Raw genomic sequence first — 23,290 nt, forward strand, 5'->3', positions numbered from 1 at the left:
GAGCATCCTCATCTTTGTATAAGGTGAGCGTGACTCTTACCAAATGGATACAAATTGAGGTTCAAAATATTTCAAGTTTTGTGGAGATCTCGGTACATATTTATGATGGTGAGAATAAGCATCTTCCAAATTAACTCATTTAAGACCGTACACTGTCATGTTTTTTGCAATGTTTATATTGTAATATTATGTTGTGAACCACCCTGAGATCTACGGATGAAGGGTGGTATACAAATGTCTATTAATTATTATTATTATTATTATTATTATTATTATTCCTTCTTGGTTGCTCTTTGTTGCCCAACTTCAGTTTCTAAGCGCATGAACCTTTTAGGTACCTTGTTTGCAGCCGCCAAAAACATAATCTGGATATAGGTTATTCTGAATCTAGGCAGCCAGAAAAACAAACAATGGTGTTTAAAGGTTGGGAACATTTATATTATTTGAAACTTGACATTTCAAATGAAGAACTCGAAGAATGGTGCCTGCTAATAACTTATTTAGAAAAATCCTGCTCGATCTTGTTCAACCAAGTGATGGTATTCATGTATAAACTTGCACTCATTCTTTGTTCAAAGGATGACAATGAAATGAAATTTGTTTCAAACCAGTGCTGATTCCCCTCCGCCACCTTCATTCTCTTAAAACTGCCATACTGAATATGTGTTTTATTGATTAATGGTGTACTACCTATCTGAAAACTTTTTTTAAAAGTTTTAAAAACATATTTACAATATGCATTAGAGGATATGTGCTAGATAGTAAATGTCTAGCATGTTTTATGCTGCAGCATAATTTTTCATTATTATTACTATTACCAACCATTTTTGTATTCATATTACCAAATAGGAAGAGTTATTTTGCACTGAATGCATGTTGTAATAAAATGCATAAACTGTACAAGGAACTTGTTTTGTAATTACTGAGATATGAATAGCTTGAAAATCAATATAGGCTGGTATAGCAAGGGCAATTCATCATGTAGGAATGCTATGGTGAAGCTCTGACAGTGTTATACAGTAAAAAAATAAATGTATTACACAGATAAATCTACCCTTTTTAGTGAAATACTTGACTGAGATACTAAAAATGAGTCATCAATCATGGTTGCTTAAGTGTCCAATCCCACCTTCCAGCTCATCCAGTTTCAAGAGTGCCAACTCAGAAGTCATCTCAGAGTAAATGGCTTAGCCTGGATGTTTCTCTCGGGACAAGCATGATGGAATTGTATTATTTAATCACTGTCAAACTAATCTTTTAACAAGTTTAACGTGCTAAAAAATCTGAGAATATGCAGTCATACAGACATAGTTGGGAACAGGTAATGCTGAGACAAGTTACAATCCTATGTAGGGCCCTTTCACACAGACATTCAGGTCTCAAACTATGTGTAAACTCAATAGGAAGCTGCAGTAAAGCACAGCAACCCAAGAGGTATACCAGTATAATATTTATTTAAATAAAACCTTTCTATTCTGCTTTTCAGGCAAGACTATCTCTCAAAGCAGTTTACAACCAAACATACAAACACAACACATTTAATACATTTAAAATATCCAATGATCTCTAAAAATATAAAAACAGCATAAGGAAAAAGTGGCCCATTGAAAACTACAATCTGGTATCCATCATACTAAATTAAAAGTCAAAGGAATGAAATGAATCTTTCAGGCCTATTCAAAAGACACAAGAGATTAAGCTGGCCTGATATGACTGACAATTAAATTCCATAATTGGGTGGCCTTTGCAGAAAAGACCCTGTTCTTGTGCCCATGTGCACATATTTTCAAGTGTAAACTCAAATTATCATAGATGTACAAAGATCTAGCATTTCAGTTTTAATTTCTAAAATGTGATTATTAATCATTTACTGTATTTCTAGACGACTTCATGGGAAAAGAGCCTCATCATTCAATATACATAAAGAAATCTAACAAAGGGCTGGCAAGTGGCAGCTTCTGTACTAAAACTGTCTCTCCCCAAATTCCAATCTGTAAATTACTGATTGGAACTTTAACTCAAAGGTCACCTTCCAGTAAAGCTACTTTCTGATCAGAGAGCATAGCTCTCTTGGCAACTAGAAAAAAATAACAGCATAAAGAATTTTATTTTAACTATACTAGGGTAGATAAAAATAATTTTTAAAATGTAAATACTAAGGGTTGTATTCAACTAAGTAGAACTGAGTAGAACTAATGTTGAATACAAACCTAAGATTCACTTACAGAATAACTTGGTTAATATTAAATATGCTACTAGCCCTAAATTTAATATCTTAATGAAATTAGTGCAGTCTACCAGATACATGGTAAAATGGATGAGGAAAAATAACTGGCAAGACTGTGGTTGAGTGGTTCCAGTGCCTAAGAAGATGTTCAATTTCTTGATTGGGTTGTGCTCCTCCCCTAAAGAGGAAAGTGAGTGGTCTGTGGGTGTTTCTAGATCCAGTGTTTTCACTGGAGGCCCAGCTAGCTTCTGTGGCTAGAAATACCTTGTATCAGCTGTGACTAGTACAATAAGTACAACTGTTCCAGGACTGAGAGAGTTTGGCCACAGTAAATCATGCATTGGTTACTTCAAGAATGGAATACTTCAATATGCTCTATGTGGAACTTCCAAAATCTTCCTTTAAAAAAAAACTAAACCAGTTACAGAGCTGGATTTTATCTTTGTCCTGCTCAGTCATGTAACCTAGCAATCCAGTGGAACTTATCTCAACATAAAGGGTGGTGTAAGTCTATTTAAAAGCTTGTTTTCCCTCTGATGGGCTTGGGCCAGCTCCGTCAGTACTGTAGTAGGCTTGTTCTAGAATGGGTTTGGCTCTGGTGTAACTTTACACCATCTTGAGGAAAAGCTGGTATAATTTGTGCTGTTTTAAAACCATTGGAATGTTCCTTTAGTAGGGCAAGACTGCAGCATACATCTTATTTGAAATCTAACACAAACACAGAGTAAGCCAAGAAAGTATCAAAAACTTGGGAACACTGTACTAAGGCAGAAATGATATATATGGGCCCCAAAGTGACTTTGAACCATGCCTAAACAGTGAAGGAGATAAAATGTGCATGTGCTTTGGTCAAAATAAAGCCCTGTGCAATATAATGCATGTTTACTCAAAAGTAAGTTCCACTGAGATCTATCGGACATACAGCCCGATCCTTGGGCATTTTTAATCAGAATAAAATTTGCAGGGTTTGGTTAGACTTTCTTCCAGGTAAGCTGCAATCCTTAGGCTGCAACCCTAGCCTCACTTAACTAAGTTCCATTTAATACAATACTATTTAAGTGTTGAGTGGACATGGCCGGGGCTTTGGTTATTCACAGTGTTTGTGTCAGCAGTTGGCATCCTTGAACAGCTGTCAATGTCCCAAAGGCTCACTGGCGATGCCTGCCTTGGAGCTTTGGTACAGCATCAGACAGCTGAATGTAAAACTACATTTTTAATTCCCCACAATTCCCCCAACTAAGTATCGCTCTGGGGCACTGTGGGAAGTAATAATAATTAATAATAATTATTTATTTATACTCCGCCCATCTGTCTGGGTTTCCCCAGCCACTCTGGGCGGCTCCAAACAAAATATTAAATATTAATTTATAAAACAACAGTTCAATCCAGCTGCCTGCTGCATTACTGCCAGCAAGCCCAGAGATCCCTAAAAATTTGCAGAGGATCCTGATGTAATAAGTTAGCTCTCAATGGTCTTCAGAACCTTAATAGCAACAACAATAATAAATTTATTCTTTGTGCCCCACCCATCTGCGTCGCCCCACCCACTCTGGGCAGCTTCAAGCATATACAGATTAATAATTCTACACACCGTTCCTGGGGAGAAAGCTCAAGTGAGCTGGCTTTTGAGGACAGGATTCTGCCCACGATCACGCCCACTAAATGGAAGCAAAAGGCAGGAGTAGGGAACCTGTGACCCTTCAGACGACGCCGGGCTCCCAACCCCTGCCAGGCTCCAGGTAGCGTTTGAGTGACCTAGAAGGCGGTCATTATTCCAGCTCGGCCAGAGGGAACTTTGGATACGCAAAAACCTTCGGGCTCGTTTCTGAGGAGAGCGCGCGGGTTTGACCTTCCGACCGACTCGCCCCGCCTCCTTCCCTCCCCTCACCTGCCCAGGTTTCGTGCTTCGGGACACGGTAGTACTTGTTGCCCTGGGGATCTGCGCCGACATACTCTTTCGCTGGCCCGAAAACCCGGAGCTTCAGCGAACGCAAGAGCCGCCAGACGCCGCTCATGCCTGTGGAAGAATAAGGCGCATGCGCGGTTCTCTCGATTTCTGTCCCCCCACACTGACAGGATTCAAACACGTGACGGTCGCGAGCCTCGAACCGTCGAGAAACCGTTTGAATGTCACGTCCGCTTCCCGCCGTCGACGCAGCTCAAGCTAAGCCCGACGCTGACTAGGAGTGTGGGTGCGCGCGCCGACCCGCCGGCGCCCCGCCTCCAAAAATCTGCGCATGGGCGCTGTGTTGTTCCCGTTCAGCCTGGCGACGGGAGACGACGTCTTAAATAACAAGCCTCCGCATTGGCTGAAGGGCTCTTACTCGGAGCCAATGAGCGCTAGATCGCTCCCCCAACATGGCGGTGCCCTGGCTGCGGCTTATCACATTTCGTCATGTTGGGCTTTATTTCTGCCCGCCAAGCAGGCTTGGAAGACCCGCTGAGGCTTCGCCGGGCTGAGTCTACCAGGAGGTAAAGCAAGTCTCAGGGCAGGCCGGAGCTGTCCTCTGGCCTCGCCTGGCAGTGCTTTCTGCCTGTCTGGGTTCTTTTGGCTAATTACAATCTTTGAACCCTAGTATTTCACAAAGCAATTCCTGATGTCACAAACATCTGGGAAATAATAGTAATGTGTCACTTAGCTTGCCAGATCTCATTCAGGAGCTGTGTGGTATTGCAATTTGTGCCTGAGTTTGCATCCCAGCAGAGCAAGACTCTCGTTGGACAAGTCCTTTCGCAGATGTCCAGAGTATGTGCATATGTAGAAAAGGGAGCAGTGGTGCAGTTAGGTGAACTCTGGACTAAAGGTAGATAGCCATGTTGGTCTGACGTAGTCGAAACAAACTAAAAAAATTCCTTCCAGTAGCACCTTAGAGACCAACTAAGTTTGTCATTGGTATGAGCTTTCATGTGCATGCACACTTCTGCATCTGAAGAAGTGTGCATGAACACGAAAGCTCATACCAATGATAAACTTAGTTGGTCTCTAAGGTGCTACTGGAAGGAATTTTTTTTATCTGGACTAAAGGTGAGCCCTCTCTTTAGATGGCAATGTATATTGCTTCACTTATTTCAAAGTGCTCTAAACCAGCTCTTCTGTATTTGAGGAACCACCTGCTTTTGTGAAGTGGGACCCAGGCCCTGAGTCCTACCTATCCTTGCACCACTGCATTACACTGACTGTCTTTCTGTGACAGCCCTCAAATGTGGAATTCCCTCCCCAAAGAGGTGCATGTGGCACATTCAGTGTACTGTATATCTTCTGTCATATGCTGAAGATTCACCACTTCATACTGGTCTTTGACACCTGAGATACATATTTTTAGGACTCGCCCTGATTGTAAATTGTTTAACTGTAGATGGAGGGGGGCGAGTTGCAATGTAGCTTATGTACACCTGGCTCTGAGCTGGAAAGGGTTCACAGGGGCACAGAGACTTTGAACTTCCACCAAGAAATGCTTAGATTGTATACCTCTGTAACTAACACTACTCCTGTAACTAACCCAAGTTATGGCATTTGTGTGTGTTTGGATGTACATGTTTTGAGCAAGTTCAAGCTGAAACGTGCAGGAAACTCTTCAAGGGGGTTAGAGTGTTAATTTCTTGGCTATTATTCTTAAACAATAGGGTATAGACTGGTCTCTTAAAAGCAAAAGTGTAATAGTAGAGATGTCATTTTTCATGAGCAAGCACAAGGTAGACAAAATGCTTCCGAAGTGCGTCTTCCTTCAAGTCAGAGATTATCTCAAAGTGAGACACAGAGACAAACTAAATATTCAAAACAGGTTAAGAGACAAAGAGCAATGAGTGAAGAAACTGTTCAGGATAGAGAAACTGATGTTAAGGTTGAACCTGAAACACAATACTCCTATCTTAGAGCGTTCAGAAACATTATGTTCTGTGCTCACTGGGTTCTCTGGAATATGCAGTCCTGGAACATCCAGTATTGAGACATCTGGTTCTGGAACATCTGGTTCTGGAACTGTCAGTTCCGGAACATTCGGATCTAGGCCCATAACCTTGTTGGCGTGTGAATGGAACTACTCTTGGGTTGCATTTTTATTCAGGCTTGCAGCAGTTTTTTTTACAGAAAATCTTTATTATTTACAAAAAAATTACACTGGTTCAAATAAAACTAATAAAACAACATAATTCATTATCCTCTAGCCATCCAGCTCTGAGACTCAATTGCTAACTCATTTACATTTCTGTGCATTTACACACTGAGCTTTATTGACCGCATGACCTTAAAAAAGGCACCTTTTGCTGGGGAGATTTTTCTGTTGCCTAGCAACAGGGTGGATTTTATTTAAATCACCATAGGACTTGATTTAAATCACTAGTCAGTAAGACTTGATTTAAACCATTTTTAAAAGAAAGACTCATTCTTGCTGGTATAATCTTAATATTTACAACCAGATGAAGGTTTCATTTTTGGAATAAGAAATTTTCAGAGTAGTTTTTACCGTTATATCAAAATTTACTTATTTGGTTATACTATTACAAATACATAGACAGATAATTATGAAATTATTGTTTATATTTGGACAACTTTTCTGCTCTACTTTATTGGAAGGAGAAAAATAATCATTTTCTTAATAACAATTTAAACAATTTATTTAACAAAAACAATAACATTATAGCACAGATATCCATGTTTGTTAACTGATGTGGTTAAACAATTTTTTAAAAAAACCAGACTGAGTTTTAGCACACATGAAAAACTTAAAACAAATCATTATTTCCTGATGAATAGCCTTTGGACTATAATGTAACTTAAATAGAAAACTATCTTTAGAAAGATTTTTCCTCCAAAAGCATTTTATTTTAAAAATCCAATTTAAATGTTAAAAAATCCGAATTAAAATTTAAAAATCCAGTTTTTGGGGTTTTTTTATCATTAATTTTTTTCCACCCTACCTAACAACCTGTTCAAGACCAATTCTCAAGTTCTTTCTAGAATATTCTAACAAGTAGGTTTTCTTACTTTTTAAACTGTTATCAGTAGTCAGGGAGGTATAGGGAAACTTTGGCCTATCAGAAGCAGGGCCAACAGCCAGGGATGATGGGAGTTGTAGTTAAGCAACATTTGGAGGGCCAAAGGTTTGCCATACCTGTCTTAAAGCATCTGAACTCCATTCATTTCCGGGTCCATAATACAAGGCATCCTTTAAACTATAAGAACAAGTACTGCATGCCATTCTAGTAACCAGTATGTTGTCAAATTAGTGAAGTATTCTGCTGTCTAATCCTATAATTGTTCATTCAGAAGTGTGTCCCATAGTTAATATGGCTTGCTTTTCTTAATGACTTTGTTGTTGCTCTTGTTAAGGGTGCTGAGCCTGGAATTAAACAAGGATAAAGATATAGAAAGAATCCATGGAAGTGGTATTAACACCTTGGATATTGAACCTGTGGAAAGTCGATAGTATGTACATGATATTACTATATGTTTTATTGTGGAATGTATTGTATACAACATACAGTATTTTAAAATATATTCAATAAAATAATTGAAAATTTCCCATTGATAATTTTTTCCAGAGAAAAAAAATCAATTTCTGAAAATGTTTTGTTTAATAAAATTGGTAACATAATGAATGGATACAATACTAGTCAAAACAGACAGATTCAAACTTAAAAGTAACATTCCCTTCCCACTAAGTACCAGTACTGTCCTAGCCCAATTCACACCATAAGAGCTACATGACCACTGAGCATTAACATAAAAAGTGTTCAACATACTTTTAAGCCCCCGGGAAGCAGAAAACCTCAGAACCAGTCCAGAAATGGAATAGCATCTCCAATGATCCTTCCCACACAAACACCATAGTCCCCAGTGTCTGGGCTGAGGATTCCTTCAGGTATCCTGGGCCTAGGAAGGCCTGCTCACTCATCTCCCCAATTCCTAGTGACTTTACTAGGCTAGTAGGCTGCTGCACTGTGCTCCTCCACGGGCCCTGAAGACCTATAGAAGTCTGTACAGATCTAAAATATACAAATCCTTCCAGCTATTGGTTTCATTGTATGTGCTAATTCTAGTTCTGGTGCTACTAAAGAATCACATCAGGTGTTTCGTTGTTTGGCTGGAGTATGATTGTGAACTAGTAACCTGACACACATACCTACCTTTCTGTTGAGTTCAGGTTCAACAGATTCTTTCAGGCAACAAAATTATGTTCTGGTTCATCAAAAATTAATATAGTTCTGGTTTGGGGTCACGTTTTCTTTGATACCCTGTGCACATCATGGCATGCCTACTCCACATGTCCCAATGGCATGTGCAGCAACAGCCTTACTACTGCCAGTCCCCACACATCTTTACAGACTCAACATTGAAAGGTTGATTACCCGTTCAACAGAAGCCTCATAGTTCCTTAGGTAAGATACCATAACACTACAAGAGACCCTCTTGAGACCCAAGATTTCACAACCACCCGGGGGTGGTGGTGGTGGTTCAGAAAGACTGTTCTGCCAAGCAGCTAAGAAGAATCCAGGACATCCAACCAAAGGAGCCACATGTACATGCCAGCAACAGCACTTCCCAGTGGCTTATTGCACAATATGGTAGGAGATTGGAAAACAGGCAGCAGGAATTCAAGCTGCAAAAGAGAGAGAGCTCCCAGGACTTGAACCCATGCTGCAAACACCATGGGTAGATCCCTACCCACACAACCACAGCCATCAGGAATCAAACACCATGGAATGTTTGTCTTCCGCAAGACCAAAGCTAAGGAGGAGAACCCCTAGTTGTTAAGGGAACAGCTCATTATTTCCATCCAGGAGATCCCAGAGCCTCATGCTGCTTTGCACCCCCAGGGATAGCTCAGTTGGTAATGAGACTCTTAATCTCCAGGTCAGGGATTCAAGTCCCAGGTTGAGCAAAAGATTCCTGCAATGCAGGGGGTTGGACTAGTTGACCCTTGTGCTCCCTTCTAAGTGTACAATTCTATGGAGCAACCCAGTCAGATAGGCAGGGTACAAATGATGATGATGATGATGATGATTCCCCACCCCACCCCACCCCGCATCCTTAGTCAGCTGTCAAATACCAGGCTAAGTTCAGGGTGATAGTTGTGTATAAAGCCCTATACATATTTGGACCAGGACACATAAAACATCTCACTCCTTACGTACTCAGTCGATCACTGCATCACTCCTGTAGATGCCATCTTATCAGGAGGTCTGTCCCTTGCAATGTCGGAAGTGGGCCTTTAGTGTGGTGGCACCTACTCTTTGGAATTCCCTCCCTTGAATGTTAGACAGGCACCATCTCTGTCATCTTTTTGGTGCCTATTGAAAACCACCACCTTTCTCAGTCTACCACTCGATGTAACATGGGCCCCACTCACAACGGGCATGTGATCCCTGACAAATGACTCCTGAAGTAATGGAGACCTCAGGAGGACAAAAGTGGCCACTCCTGTTTTAAAACATATGTCATACCTTGGGTTGAGTACGCTGCGGGTTGCATATTTTCCGGTTAAGAACCGCGCTGACCCAGAAGGGGTTCTGCCACATGCGCAGAAGCATTCTGCGCGCTTTGCGCATGTGCAGAAGCATTCTGTGTGCTTCGCACGTGCGCAGAAGTGCTCTATCGGCGCTTCGTGCATGCGCAGAAGCCCCACTCGGGCTGCGTACTTTTTGGGGTGTGAACGGCACCCCGAAACGGATTGAGTACGCAACCCGAGGTACCACTATTAGTAGCCCAATAAAATTACTTTCAAAGGAAAGCTTTTGAACTACAATGGCTAATTACTATTTTTTTTGACAAAATAGTTCTGTGCAACCCTCAAGACTAATGTGCTAACATCTTTCCTCTCCTGCATGACTGGAAGAAGGCATTTGGAAGCTTTTGCTTCTGATTAATCACAGCATGGTATGTAATCCAGACTTCAAACTATGGTTTGGTTTAAGCCAGCTTTAGTAACTTTAATAACTATCATTTGAAGTTGGCTTGTTTGAAACAAACTGTAAAGGTAAAGGGACCCCTGACCGTTAGGTCCAGTAACGAACAACTCTGGGGTTGCGGCGCTCGTCTCGCTTTACTGGCTGAGGGAGCCGGTGTACAGCTTCTGGGTCATGTGGCCAGCATGACTAAGCCACTTCTGGCAAACCAGAGCAGCGCACGGAAATGCTGTTTACCTTCCTGCTAGAGCGGTACCTATTTATCTACTTGCACTTTGACGTGCTTTCAAACTGCTAGGTTGGCAGGAGCAGGGACCAAGCAACGGGAGCTCACCCCGTCGTGGGGATTCGAACTGCTGACCTTCTGATTGGCAAGCCCAAGAGGCTCAGTGGTTTAGACCACAGTGCTACCCGCAATGTTAATAACTGTTGTTTGGTCCACTCAACATGACAAAACTGAGTTTCAAAAAGTGTGTAAGCAATAGCTTCTGAACTCTTCCTGGATGCACAGGAAAAGAAGCACATAAGCCTGGAGGTTGCTGTGGTTTGTTCCTGCTTGAATTCTTAACTACGGTAAATACGTTTTACTATTGATAATTTTATGGGTCACATAGATGACATATGGCTGTTTAAAAAGTTTTGAGTCATACACATCAAATTGGATTCCACTTGATTTACTACATCTGAGAAATTTCCAGAAAAAATGTTCAGATTTACAATACATCCTTAATTTTGGACTTACCTTTTGGGAATTTAACCCCCCCCTCAAGAGTATAATGTGTCTAAATTGGTTGTAATTTGTTTTCTTATAGCATGCTTTCAGGCGGCACTGATGGCGTTATTGTATTGTATGATCTTGAAAACCTTAGCCGAAAACCATGCTATACCTGCAAAGCTGTTTGTTCTGTGGGAAGGTATGTACTCTCTACAAATGGAATCCTTCTAAATATTCCTTTTATTTGCATTATACAGTACTGTATGTTTACAATGTACTGCTAGCTAGTGTTGTCTGCATAGTGAGTGAAAGTGATACTATAAATAACAGAGAAGTTTTATTACGTTGACTGGACTTGCAAAAGTCATTGACCAACAAAACTTACACTTCAGCAAGGTTTGTGAAACATGAAAAGGTTAGCAATATAAGATGTGTTATCTGAGTCAGACCATTGGTCTATTGCCTATACTGACTGGTAGAAGTTATCCAAAGTTTCCAGCAAAGGTTTTCCCCAGCCCTACCAAGAAACGCTCAGGTTCTGCCTACAGGTTTCTTAAAGGCATCTGGCTGGCCACAGTAAAAGCAGGATGCTGGGTTAAATTGGGTCACTAGCCTGAACCAGCAGGCTCTTGTGTTGTTGTTATGACCCTCAGGGTCCCTTCCAGCTCTGCGATTCTATGTTTCTATTATTATACTGGAAATTGAACATAGAACCTCACAATTCATTTCCAACATAATTGGGAACCCAAATCAGCAATGTGAGGAGAGGGTTCCCCTTCGATATCACCAAAAATGAATCAATATGCCTAGTTTTTGAAGTTCATTCATGCACCCAGCTTGAAAGGCCCATACAGAGACATCCCCCAGTACAATACTTGGGACTCTTGCTTCCAAAGATGAAGAGAAGAAGCTGTAGTGAATTATTTAAGAAAACAACCCTCTCAGTGCAAAGTATTTTGTACTTAGTTGTTGCGCTTCGCAGTTGGCTGGTCTCTCCCTTGAAGTTCATCAGAATATATGGCTGGTCTTGCTTCAGAGGAGGTCTGGTGATCCCTTCTCAGTACTTGGGAGCCTGATACATCGCAGGGCCCTCCTGTGGAATTCTGTCTTCCTGTACTTAGGTTCTTCCTCCTTCCACTCCTCCTTCCCACAACACTTTCTTTACTTACACAATCACAGCTTTACGCAAATCGCCAATAAATATATAAGGACAGATCTCATGGGAGACTTTGTGCTACCTTCGCAGAGCATAGCAAGCAAGGCAGGGGGCTTAACAAGCCCGCTAAGTGCCAGCTTTGGACAGGAAGAGATAGTCATGCAGGATCATTCCAGGGGTAGTTCTGGTTTCATGTGATTTTGCATATATGTCCTGATGGCCAGGAACATAACCCCTGCATAAGATGAGATCTACCTTTATGGCTGTTATTACCATAAGGGGAAACGAAAGAAGAAATAAAGTCTGGAGTAGGTGAAATTTGCATTGCTATGCCGGTAATCCAATAACAGGGTATCATTAGATGGTGTAAAAAAAATATTGAGACATCGATTTTATTGTGGCCAGGTTGTTGGGTGGAGAACCTTGGCACATACTGCAGTTATGCTGAGGAAATTGTACTGGGTGCTTATTAGCTCCGGGACCTTGTTCAAGGTCTTGTTAACAACTTATAAAGTCCTAGACAGCCAGGTTATCTGAAAGACACCTGTCCCTGTATAGACCTGCAAGATCACTTAGATCATCTGGGGAAATTTTACTTGCAGCACTCTAACATATAGAATATCACAGGACTGTCGCCCCAAAATGGGCATTTACTGCCATTGTTCCTGCCCTGTAAAATGCCATTCCCTGTACCATACATGAAACATGATCCATCAGTTGCTTCAGACATCTGATAAACACAAATATTTTCACCAAGGTTTTCTTGAACTCTGTTATTGGAGCCTATTATTACTGATTTCCTGTTTTTATCTGTCTTGTATGCTGTGTCTCTGTGTATATATTACACTATTTTATTGTTTTTCAATGGTTGTATTATAACACTAGTATCTCTTTATATACTTCCTTTATGCTGTTGCTTCCAAGAAGATCCTCTTCCATTCCTGAAAATTTTGGGAAAACAATTTACCATAAATTAAGCGGGAACCCTGTACGCATTTACCTGGGATTAATCTCCACTGAACCTTCTCCCATTTGAATCATTATAGGAATTTTAGTGCTGTTAGTGCCCCAGCCACTACCTGCAGAGATCTGCTTCTTTTTTTTTTAATAATAATTTTTTATTAATTTTCAATTACAGTCCAATAATAGTCTCATTATAAAGGTAAAGGGGCCCCTGACCATCAGGTCCAGTCGTGTCCGACTCTGGGGTTGCGGCGCTCATCTCGCTCTATAGGCCGAGGGAGCCGGCGTTTGTCCGCAGACAGCTTCCGGGTCATGTGGCCAGCATGACAAAGCTGCTTCTGGCAAACCAGAGCAGCGCACGGAAACGCCGTTTACCTTCCCGCCGGAGCGGTCCCTATTTATCTACTTGCACTTTCGTGCTTTCGAACTGCTAGGTTGGCAGGAGCTGGGACCGAGCAACGGGAGCTCACCCCGCTGCAGGGATTCGAACCGCCGACCTTCTGATCAGCAAGCCCTAGACTCTGTGGATTTACCCACAGCGCCACCTGGGTCCCTCTAGTCTCATTATAACAGCACCTTATTTATAATACAGTCATACCTCGGTTTAAGTACGCCTTGGTTTGAGTACTTTCAGTTCAAGTACTCCGTGGACCCGTCTGGAACGGATTAATCCACTTTCCATTACTTTCAATGGGAAAGTACGCTTCAGGTTAAGTACGCTTCAGGTTAAGTACGGACTTCCAGAACCAATTACACTCATACTTCGGGTTAAGTACACTTCAGGTTGAGTACTCTGCTGACCCGTCTGGAACGGATTAATCCACTTTCCATTACTTTCAATGGGAAAGTACGCTTCAGGTTAAGTACGGACTTCCAGAACCAATTACACTCATACTTCGGGTTAAGTACGCTTCAGGTTGAGCACTCCGTGGACCCGTCTGGAACGGATTAATCCACTTTCCATTACTTTCAATGGGAAAGTTCGCTTCAGGTTAAGTACGCTTCAGTTTAAGTACTCTGTGGACTGTCTGGAACAGATTAATCCACTTTCCATTACTTTCAATGGGAAAGTTCGCTTCAGGTTAAGTATGCTTCAGGTTAAGTACAGACTTCTGGAACCAATTGTGTACTTAAACCAAGGTACCACTGTACAATTATTAATACCAATTGTTCAAATGCTGAATTATATAATTTAGATAAAGTGTCGTCCGTCCCCCCCGGCGCGCTAGATTTGATGGCTTCCTTTATTTCTGCATTTCAAAATCTTATTGATTTTAATTACATTCTTTTCATAATAATAATCCCTCATACAACAACTGCAATATTGATAACTTCTGTTTGTGTTAACATGTTAAATGATTTATAAAACTACAAGTGAAGAACTCAAACTATATCCTTGATCTTCCTGTGTATGGCAATTATTCTGTTCGTGGTGTTTCTTCCTGTCCTTGTAAGATGTTATGTCTTTCTTTCCCCCGGTTGTTGCTGTTACCCATCATGCCTTGGGCAGAACTGATATCTCATTGATGTTCCGGAAATTTCTCCATCGTTGTTGTGCAACTTTAACAACAGCTGTAAAAGTTACTCTGTGTTGGCAAACACCATGGGAGACGCCAGGGCTGCGCCTCCTCCCGGCCAACTGCCATGCGTCTCCACCCTCCGGTGCAGCCTGAGATAACGACCTGGACTTCAAAAGCCTAGGCACGCTGTTGCAGCAGAATCCACACAGCTTGAGTGGCCACAGAGAGAGAGAGAGAGATGTGTTGGCATATTTAAAGGCTTTATTAAGCATATCTCAGGAGAGAGAAAACATGTCTCCTCTCCTTCGTGATCAGCACAGAAGCAGAAGCAAAAGCTATACACAACGGAAGTGCACAGACATGTGACATACAACAGCTACATGTCTGTACCTTAAGGTGCAACTGAATTCCCAACACTCTGACCCAGTAAATATTACCTGTTGTCTCCATTTTTCCTGTCAGCCTTGGAAGAAGAGCGGTCTGTCGAACTGCAAATGACTCAGTAAAGAACCTTGGCAGTTCACAGACTCCTTTCATCCTTCCTTCCAACTAAGATATATGAGCAATTATACTTCCAATTAAATTAAATTCCAAGTCCTCTTAGCATTATTCAGTTCACTTCATAAATAATAACGGATGGGGAAGAGTCAGATCTACGTTTCCATCATAAACCTTTTGCAAAATAGAGCTTCCCTCCCTTTTTCCTTTTTTTACACACACAGTTTCCTTTGATATGATATTCCATATTTATAATTCAATTTCTTCCATCCTTGCTTGTACAAATATAATTTGAACTAACATTCAGAGGAGGGTTGCTGAATCATAAATGTAGAGAAGAAAACTTTAAATGAAGAAACCGTAGACTCCCCCCACCCCGCCCCCCGTCTTTCAGAGCTTTGCCACAAAGGCTTAAGCAAATAGGGCAAACACCTGCCGGTTGTAACCTTTGTCCTTCTGTTATTGCATTGTAGAAGTCATCCTAATGTTCATAAATTCAGTGTAGAGACAGTTCAGTGGTACCCTCATGATACTGGCATGTTTACATCAAGTTCATTTGATAAAACCCTGAAAATATGGGACACAAACACCTTACAAGTAAGTCATATCTTTAATTGTTGGGTTAAGTCATGGGAAGTATTTAGTGTTTTGAAAGCGAAAATGTGTTTTGTTTCATGGGAAGTTTAAATTCCAGAATACATTATAAAAACAGTCATTACAAGTGTTTACTCAACTTCTGCAAGGCTGCCTAAATATTATTTGCAGCAGGATCAAGTCTTACGGTACCAGGAATTGATCCAGGATCTGTGCCTGGCAAGTTGGGACCCATACTTGGGGAAGCATGCAAATCTAGCTGGTAAGATCACTTTTAGAGCAAGTACAGTAGAACCTCGGTTTACGAACACGATCCGTTCCACGGAGGCGTTCGTAAACGGAGGCATTCACTCCCTGAAGGCACGTTTCTGCGCGTGCACGAAGCACCGATAGAGCACTTCTGCGCATGCGCAAGCTGCGCAGATCGCGCCTGCGCATCCGACACCGCGGGACCCGGATGTAAACACTTCCGGGTCCGCGGCGTTCGTAAACAGAGGCGTTCGTAAACGGTACTGTTTGTAAACCGAGGTACCACTGTAAGTCAGTTGACTCACTAATAGAGGCAGACAGTAGACAAAGTCGTGGACAATTTAAACAAAGGAAGTCTATGGCATAATCAAACATTTTTGCAATTTGGGCCAACAGCTCCACATCATGTGATTTTCATGATGTATTCTTCCTAGTCTGCATTTCTGCCACCCTGCTAATAACATTTGCACAGTGAAACTGAGTTATATTTGGTTTACAGTTGTACAAGCCACCTATATGTTACTACACGATGTCACAATGGCATCAGGTGACACATTTTTTACATAGCACTGTGCAGAGGGTGTTTTAAGCCGCAACGATAAGGTGATTATTGATGCTTGCAAACTGCTGTGCGTAGGCTTTCCACAGAGCTTTAAAGGTGCCTATAAACCTTTTCAACCCAGTTTCCTCTTTACCTGCCCTGGATAATATTCAAATGATAGTTTTCTTTGTTGTTGGTTTTACTGCTGTTCTCTTTATGCATGGCAGGTGGTGAATGTATTAATGCAAGCACAAGCCACTCTCACTGAAAAATTTCTCTGCTGTTTCTTGATACCCCAGCACGTGCTACTATGTTGTTGTTTTTTACATTGTCTTAGTTAGCAGGTTTAAACTAATCATTTTGGCAGAAATATCAATTTTGGTTAGGGTCCCATCTTGCAAATGTAAGTGTGTGCCTGGGTACAATTTGAAGGCATTCGCAGGATTGGGTTTTCATGCCATATTTCACAATATATTCCAATTGTGACTAAGGTTTTAAAATCTTATTTTTATGTTATGATTTGGATCAGGACATTCAAATTAAATAAACATATTGTCTTTCAATTGACAGCCAGCAGATGTGTTTCATTTTGAGGGAACAGTGTACAGTCATCATATGTCTCCAGTTGCTACCAAGCATTGCTTAATCGCAGGTTTGTATTCACATAAAAGGTCAGCTGTGAGCCTAGAAGCAAATGCTTTTGGCTTACAGTTAATTCCAGTTTCTTCTTACCAAGGGATGGTGGTGAATTTTCCCCCTAAATGTTTGTGCTTCCGGTTGATTTTAGGAAAGAGGTTTAGATGAATATGAAAGATGGGTTGGGTGGAGGTTTTGGGGTTGGGGTTTTTTTAATTGGCACATCTCTTGCTACTAAAAATATCCCAAAGCAGTTTGTGACCAAAGTAAAAAAAAATACAATAAAAATCACCTAAACATTGTTAAAGAGACATTGTGACAGTATCCTCTAATATGCATTAAATCTTATCTAATAAATACCAGGCAGGTGAGAAATCACTTTGGTGTTTCCCAGTATGGATTAACCTGGATTAGTGAGAACATTTTGGCCTTGCTTTTTAAAATTACCCTTTTGGGCGGGGTGGATTAAAAGGCTATAGGCTTTACCTCTGAATAATTTGTGAAGTTTTCTCCCTAATGAGTAGTTAATTAGCTCATTAGAGGCTTTGCCAACAAATATCACAACAGTCCAGCCCGCTTCCCTCAGTTGCTGCGGACCTTGGCAAAAATATAAATCCTCTTCTGTCTCTCTCCTTGCGCAGTCAAGAAGCTGTGTGTGAACTAACAAGAAACAGCACGCAAAAGATCACAAAGATAGCGTCCGTCTTCTAGTCTAAAATCTTTATTTACATAGCAATAAAACGACTGTCTCCCGGCGACGAACTTTCCATGTTGCCGGTGGAAAACGAAACTGATTTACACACAGAGTACTGTACAGTACAAAGAAACATTCCCGTATGTAGGAACTGTAACATGATTCCCCCCCAGTGGTCAGGCGACACAGCAAAACACACAGACGCAGGCTGCTTTTAACTCTTGCCAGCCTGAAACTCCTCACATAATTTGCACGGCATTGTGCTGCGATCTTTTATTTGCCTACTATTTTGCAGCCATTGAAATCTGCAGCCCCTACCTTAAGGCTAAAATACACATACTAGGATAAAAGTTTCAGAAGGTGCAGCAATACTTTTTCTGAGTAAGCATGCAAACGGATTGCATTGTTAGAATATTTTTGTTGTTGCCATGATGCCTATATATTGTGAATTACTTTATAAATGAAAATCTGAATCATGTTTGAATTGGCAGATGTCAAGCAGCCAATGATGTGAAGGCAGAGAGGGGGGACAGAGCATGCTTGTTCTTCCTGGGCTCACTCCTTGGCCAATTCTCTAGCTCTTTCAGCATCTTTTTTAAGGCTCTTCATAAATCAAACACATTTACCAAAACAGAGTAATTTCCTTAATAAGGAAGGCAGAATATTTTATCTAGAGTTGTGCTGTTAATTAAATGTATGTATTTGTATTCATTGTTTAAAAAAATACAGTGTACCTTCTAAATATGCATTAATTGGTCTTGTCTTAATTGATCAGTATTTCAGATTCTGCATTGTTAGAATACTGAGACAATATTCAAGATAAGAGATGGCTCAAATTACTGTGGTACAAGTTAGCATTTAGACTTAAGAGCCATAAATACTTTTAACAGTGTCCAGTTTGTAATTTGCACACAGTGGACTTCTGTTTGTACTTCCAAATGCTTCATTTATGAAACATGCCTTTGTGTCAATTTATAAAGAATGAAAGAATATCTGTTCACCCTGTTCTGTTTATTTTAATGTTATGGTAAATAAGCTGAATGAAGATGCAGAATGCAGTTACTAGAAAAAAAATATTGGGGGAATTTGTAACTTTTGTAATACATTTATTCAAAGCCCCCCAAAGATATATAAAACACAATGCAACTAGCACTTTCTCTGTGTGCTTTTTTATAGCTGCAATTTTAAGCAGCAGAGTGTGTTTCTCTTTTCCTTTATGTATTTTGTCTTTTTTTGCTTACAGTTGGTACCAAAAGCCCCAAGGTACAGCTTTGTGACTTGAAGTCTGGATCATGTTCTCACATTCTGCAGGGTATGTCTTAGTCTGAAACATAAATTCTAGACAATAATACTTTGAGTAAACTAAACAGCGTAAAGAACTGCTCTAAACAATATATTATTTGTAAGTAATATGACAGACATTTTATGTGCCAGTTGTGAAACAACACAGCAAGAATAGCAATATCTTCCACATATTGTTCTAGCACTGTGGGTCTGAAGAAGTAGAAATATTGATTTGTTACTATGAAAATGCTGGGCAATTTTGTTCAGTTTAGATTTTTCCCAAATGAATGTTTGGGATAATAATAATAATAATAATAATAATAATAATAATAATAATAATAATAATAATTTATTATTTATACCCAGCCACTCTGTGCGGCTTCCAATAGAAAAATAAAATACAGTAATCTATTACACATTAAAAGCCTCCCTAAACAGGGCTGCCTTCAGATGTCTTCTAAAAGTCTGGTAGACATCAGATGGGAGGGCGTTCCACAGGGTGGGCGCCACTACCGAGAAGGCCCTCTGCCTAATTCCCTGCAACTTGGCTTCTCGCAACGAGGGAACCGCCAGAAGGCCCTCGGTGATAGCTTTAAAAAGGATGTAGTAGGAGGTTCCATAAGTAATCATTTCTGTACCCTGGGCAGCCTCTCAGTTTCCTGCCCTCTGCTCTTCCTCCCTGCCCCTTATGCCATATACTAGTACTTTTAATGGTGCTGGAGTTCCCATTTCCTGCTGCTCAGAATGACAGTTGATATAAAAAAGAAGAAGAGGTTTTGCTGGCTACAGCTGACTAGTACATAGTAGCTGGCAAGAATATACTGGTATGTGTCATGCCTAACCTACACATGCAACAGAATTAGAATTCCTAAGAGGAACAATGAACTGTATTACTTCAGGAAGCAATTAGGGAATACTAGTGTGAATACTCCCCCCAAGTGACAACAGAACAAAACCTTCCCTTCTAGTTCAAAGCTAGCATAACAGTCTGTTCTCTGTTGTGCTTGTTTTCTATTTAAAGTACAGGAGAGTATTCAAAGATCTTACAGTCTATAGTGGTACTGCATATTTTACCCTCTCATGATTCTACCATCTCATTACCACCTCTTTCTGCCGCAATATTTAGTGTCCAATTTATTTTTTATGAAAGAAGCTGCAGGGAGTTCCACTTTGCTTAGTCTGCTGTCCACACTGGGTCTTCCAACAAGCTTGCTATGCTCCTGGGATCGTGTAACTCTCTGATTTACCAAAATAATATTTAATGTTGAGTCTCTCCTCAGAAGGAGGCAATTGATGTAGAAAAATTAATTTGTATAGTCTAAGGTACTAAACTAGCCTAAGCTGTAGAGTTACTTGTATGAAGATTGTGCTAGAATTCCATAGATTGTGTTTTATAGTTTCATAAGCAAAATAATCACTGGAGGGACTGCATGTCTCTTCTTTTAAAGATAACTTGCTGTTGAATTTTCAGAGCAGTGCACTCAAGTGGGGGGACAATGAAAGAAGGATGTTGACCATTACTGAATTGAAGTCTCTGTTTAGAAAGCGATCCTATAACATGCTCTGGAAAAAAAGAGGAACTAAATCAATTCAAGTAGTTGGTAGATTGCAATCAATCTTTCTCTGAATTAATTCAGAGAGAGTTATTTACTTTGAAATAACTCATTTATACATTGAAGAATTGGTTTCTTACCATAGCAAACAAACCAAAGCAAAACAAAACAAAACAGGGCTAAGCATTTATCCTTCCAAACGGCAGGAGGGGCCTTAATTTAGTTTTCTCCCCCTGGTGTGCATATGGCACACCATGGCAATTCAGAGAATGGGAGGCTGCACCTGTATCCCTATCTTTATCCCTATGAAGAGATAAGGTTCTGTTCAGTCAGATGCTTTGGTAATCCCAAAGGATTGTGCCATAGCTGTTTGTATATGAGTATACCACTAATGTATACCACTAATGATTCTTATGGCTTCTTGTTTTTTAGGTCACAAACAAGAAATTCTAGCAGTATCTTGGTCACCGCGTTATGAATATATTTTAGCAACTGCAAGGTAAAAGAAAGAACCAACAACAAAGTAGTGATGATTAGAATGAAAATTAACCCTTTTTTTTTAAAAAAACAGTTCTGTATTTGTTTCATAGTCTAGTGACATCTCTTGCTCTTAACTTGAAATATAGAGAGTTCCCCTTAACTAGTGTTTTGTATGTATTTCATTGAAATTCATAACTAAGTGTTATTTGAATGGAGTGTGTATAGGTGTGAGATAAAGGCCTCATTTCCCTAATCTACAAAACATTAAACTCTCAATTGCTGTCATCTCTCACAACCTTAAAAGCATGGTGGGGAAAAGATCTGGGTGAGCCATTAGATGATACTATATGGAACAGTATCTGGGTAAAAGCCTCCTTCTAACCTGTCTCAGTAAGAATCTGGGACAGAATCTGGGAAATGCACTCAAAATTGTATGCTGAATATCCATTATTATTGAGTAAGATGACCAAAAATGTATCAGTGATGTGTTTGAGAAATTATATTGTTCCTGGTTCATTTATCCACATGTCCCCAATTCTTTTTGTTTTGGAAAAAAGTGGAGATGGACTTCTGTGGTCAAGTTCTCCTGGTCCAGGAGCAGTTGTAGGTGTGATACCAGTTGCAGTTGGTAAAAGGTATTTCTAGCCAGTGAGACTACGTGGGCCTGCAGTGACAAAGCTGATGCAGAAGCATTCCTAGACTGCAAACCTGCTCTGTTACGGGGAGTGCAACCCCATCCAGAGTTGACCAATTTCTCAGACATGGGAACTACTTACCCACAGTGACTCCATCTTGCCAGGATTCAAGCTCAGCTTTTACCTCATCCATTTTACCACTGCCCAGACACCAGTGCATGGATTCAGGTGTTTCTCCTGATTCAGATGTTGTGGAGAAAGAGAGCTGAACATCATCAGCTTATCCCAGAACTCCTAATGACCATTGTCAGCAGCTTCATATAGCTATTAAATAGCCTTGGAGCTAAGATAGTGCCCTGCGGTACTCCGTTGTGTAAGTGCCAGGCAGAGTGAAAGGCACTCCACAAGTGCTACTCTCTAGACTTGGTCTTGGCAGTAGGACTGGAACCACTGTAACACAGTGTCAGTTCCCATTCCCAGGAGCTGGTCCAGGAGGGTACCATGGTCCATAGTATCAAAAGCCGAAGAAAGATCGAGAAGCAGGAACAAGCTCTCTGCAAAAGTCATCAGGGCAGCCAAGTGCAACTCAGTCCCATGGGCAGGTCGGAACCTAGATTGGAATGGAATTAAATAATCCATGTCATCCTAGGATGCTTGCAGCTGCCCCACCAAAACTCTCTCCACCACCTTTCCCCAAAAGGAGGTGTTTGTGACTGGTTAATAGTTGTGCCAGGCCAAGGAGTGGCTACCGAGCTCGCATAACTCCGGTCCTGAAAGACCTGCATTGGCTCCCAGTACGTTTCCGAGCACAATTCAAAGTGTTTGTGCTGACCTTTAAAGCCCTAAACGGCCTCGGCCCAGTATACCTGAAGGAGCGTCTCCACCCCCATTGTTCAGCCCAAATTCTGAGGTCCAGCTCTGAGGGCCTTCTGGTGGTTCCCTTGCTGTGAGAGGTGAGGTTACAGGGAACCATGCAGAGGGCTTTCTTGGTAGTAGCGCCTGCCCTGTGGAACGCCCTCCCATCAGATGTCAAGGAAATAAACAACTATCTGACCTTTAGAAGACATCTGAAGGCAGCCCTAATTAGGGAAGCTTTTAAAGTCTGATGTTTTATTGTATTTTTAATATTTTGTTGAGAGCCACTGAGAGTGGCTGGGGAAACCCTGCCAGGTGGGCAGGGGATAAATAATAAATTATGGCATTATTTTTATTATTATTAGCCCAGATACAGTTTCTTTATGAGCAGCTGCACCACCACCTCTTTCGGGGCAGGTGGGAACCATCTCTCCACACAGACTTCTGGCCAAGATGTGATCAAGAAAGGTCATTCTTGACTGAGCTCCACAGTCTGTTTTAATTGTTTAATTGGGCTTTGTTTTTTTCTTTTTATGTGATAATGCTGTTGCTGGCTCAGCAGCTATCTGATTTATTGAGGGCAAGGACCTTTTCAGTGTTGTTTTATTCTCTAAGGAGCCAAGAATCATAAATCAGTTTCATAGGGAGTTCAACAGCCATTTCTGTGGCATTCCTGGGGTTTATCTATACAGGTTTTAAACTTTATTCTAAGGGTTTTTAAAAAAAACAAAACAAAAACCTTTCAATCTTTTAGATGTTTTACCACCTCTTAACATAACTGCTTA

The 23,290-nt window shown here is 40.8% G+C and overlaps 2 protein-coding genes across 7 annotated transcripts in view; one reads left to right on the plus strand and one right to left on the minus strand.

Moving 5' to 3' along the window:
- Positions 1–4,253, minus strand: part of NDUFAF2 (NADH:ubiquinone oxidoreductase complex assembly factor 2) — a 45,305-nt gene extending 41,052 nt beyond the window's left edge. For 2 of the 3 annotated variants that reach the window (XM_088652883.1, XM_035100365.3), the window contains exon 1: positions 4,116–4,253. In XM_088652883.1, coding sequence (XP_088509009.1) covers positions 4,116–4,242 — 127 coding nt within the window. In that variant the 5' untranslated portion in view covers positions 4,243–4,253. The remainder of the gene's footprint in view (positions 1–4,115) is intronic. The other variant, XM_088652882.1, reaches the window with a different exon arrangement.
- A 324-nt stretch (positions 4,254–4,577) lies between these two features.
- ERCC8 (ERCC excision repair 8, CSA ubiquitin ligase complex subunit) overlaps positions 4,578–23,290 on the plus strand; it is a 40,998-nt gene continuing 22,285 nt past the window's right edge. For 2 of the 4 annotated variants that reach the window (XM_035100359.3, XM_088652878.1), the window contains exons 1-7: positions 4,578–4,699; positions 7,557–7,652; positions 10,945–11,046; positions 15,458–15,581; positions 16,939–17,020; positions 18,942–19,010; positions 20,968–21,034. In XM_035100359.3, coding sequence (XP_034956250.1) covers positions 4,623–4,699; positions 7,557–7,652; positions 10,945–11,046; positions 15,458–15,581; positions 16,939–17,020; positions 18,942–19,010; positions 20,968–21,034 — 617 coding nt within the window. In that variant the 5' untranslated portion in view covers positions 4,578–4,622. Of the gene's footprint in view, positions 4,700–7,556; positions 7,653–10,944; positions 11,047–14,476; positions 15,582–16,938; positions 17,021–18,941; positions 19,011–20,967; positions 21,035–23,290 lie in introns of all 4 variants that reach the window. The other 2 variants (XM_035100363.3, XM_088652879.1) reach the window with 2 other exon arrangements.

This window comes from Zootoca vivipara, chromosome 10 (assembly GCF_965207765.1).
Source record: "Zootoca vivipara chromosome 10, rZooViv2.hap1.1, whole genome shotgun sequence".
Taxonomy (NCBI): Eukaryota; Metazoa; Chordata; class Lepidosauria; order Squamata; family Lacertidae; genus Zootoca; species Zootoca vivipara.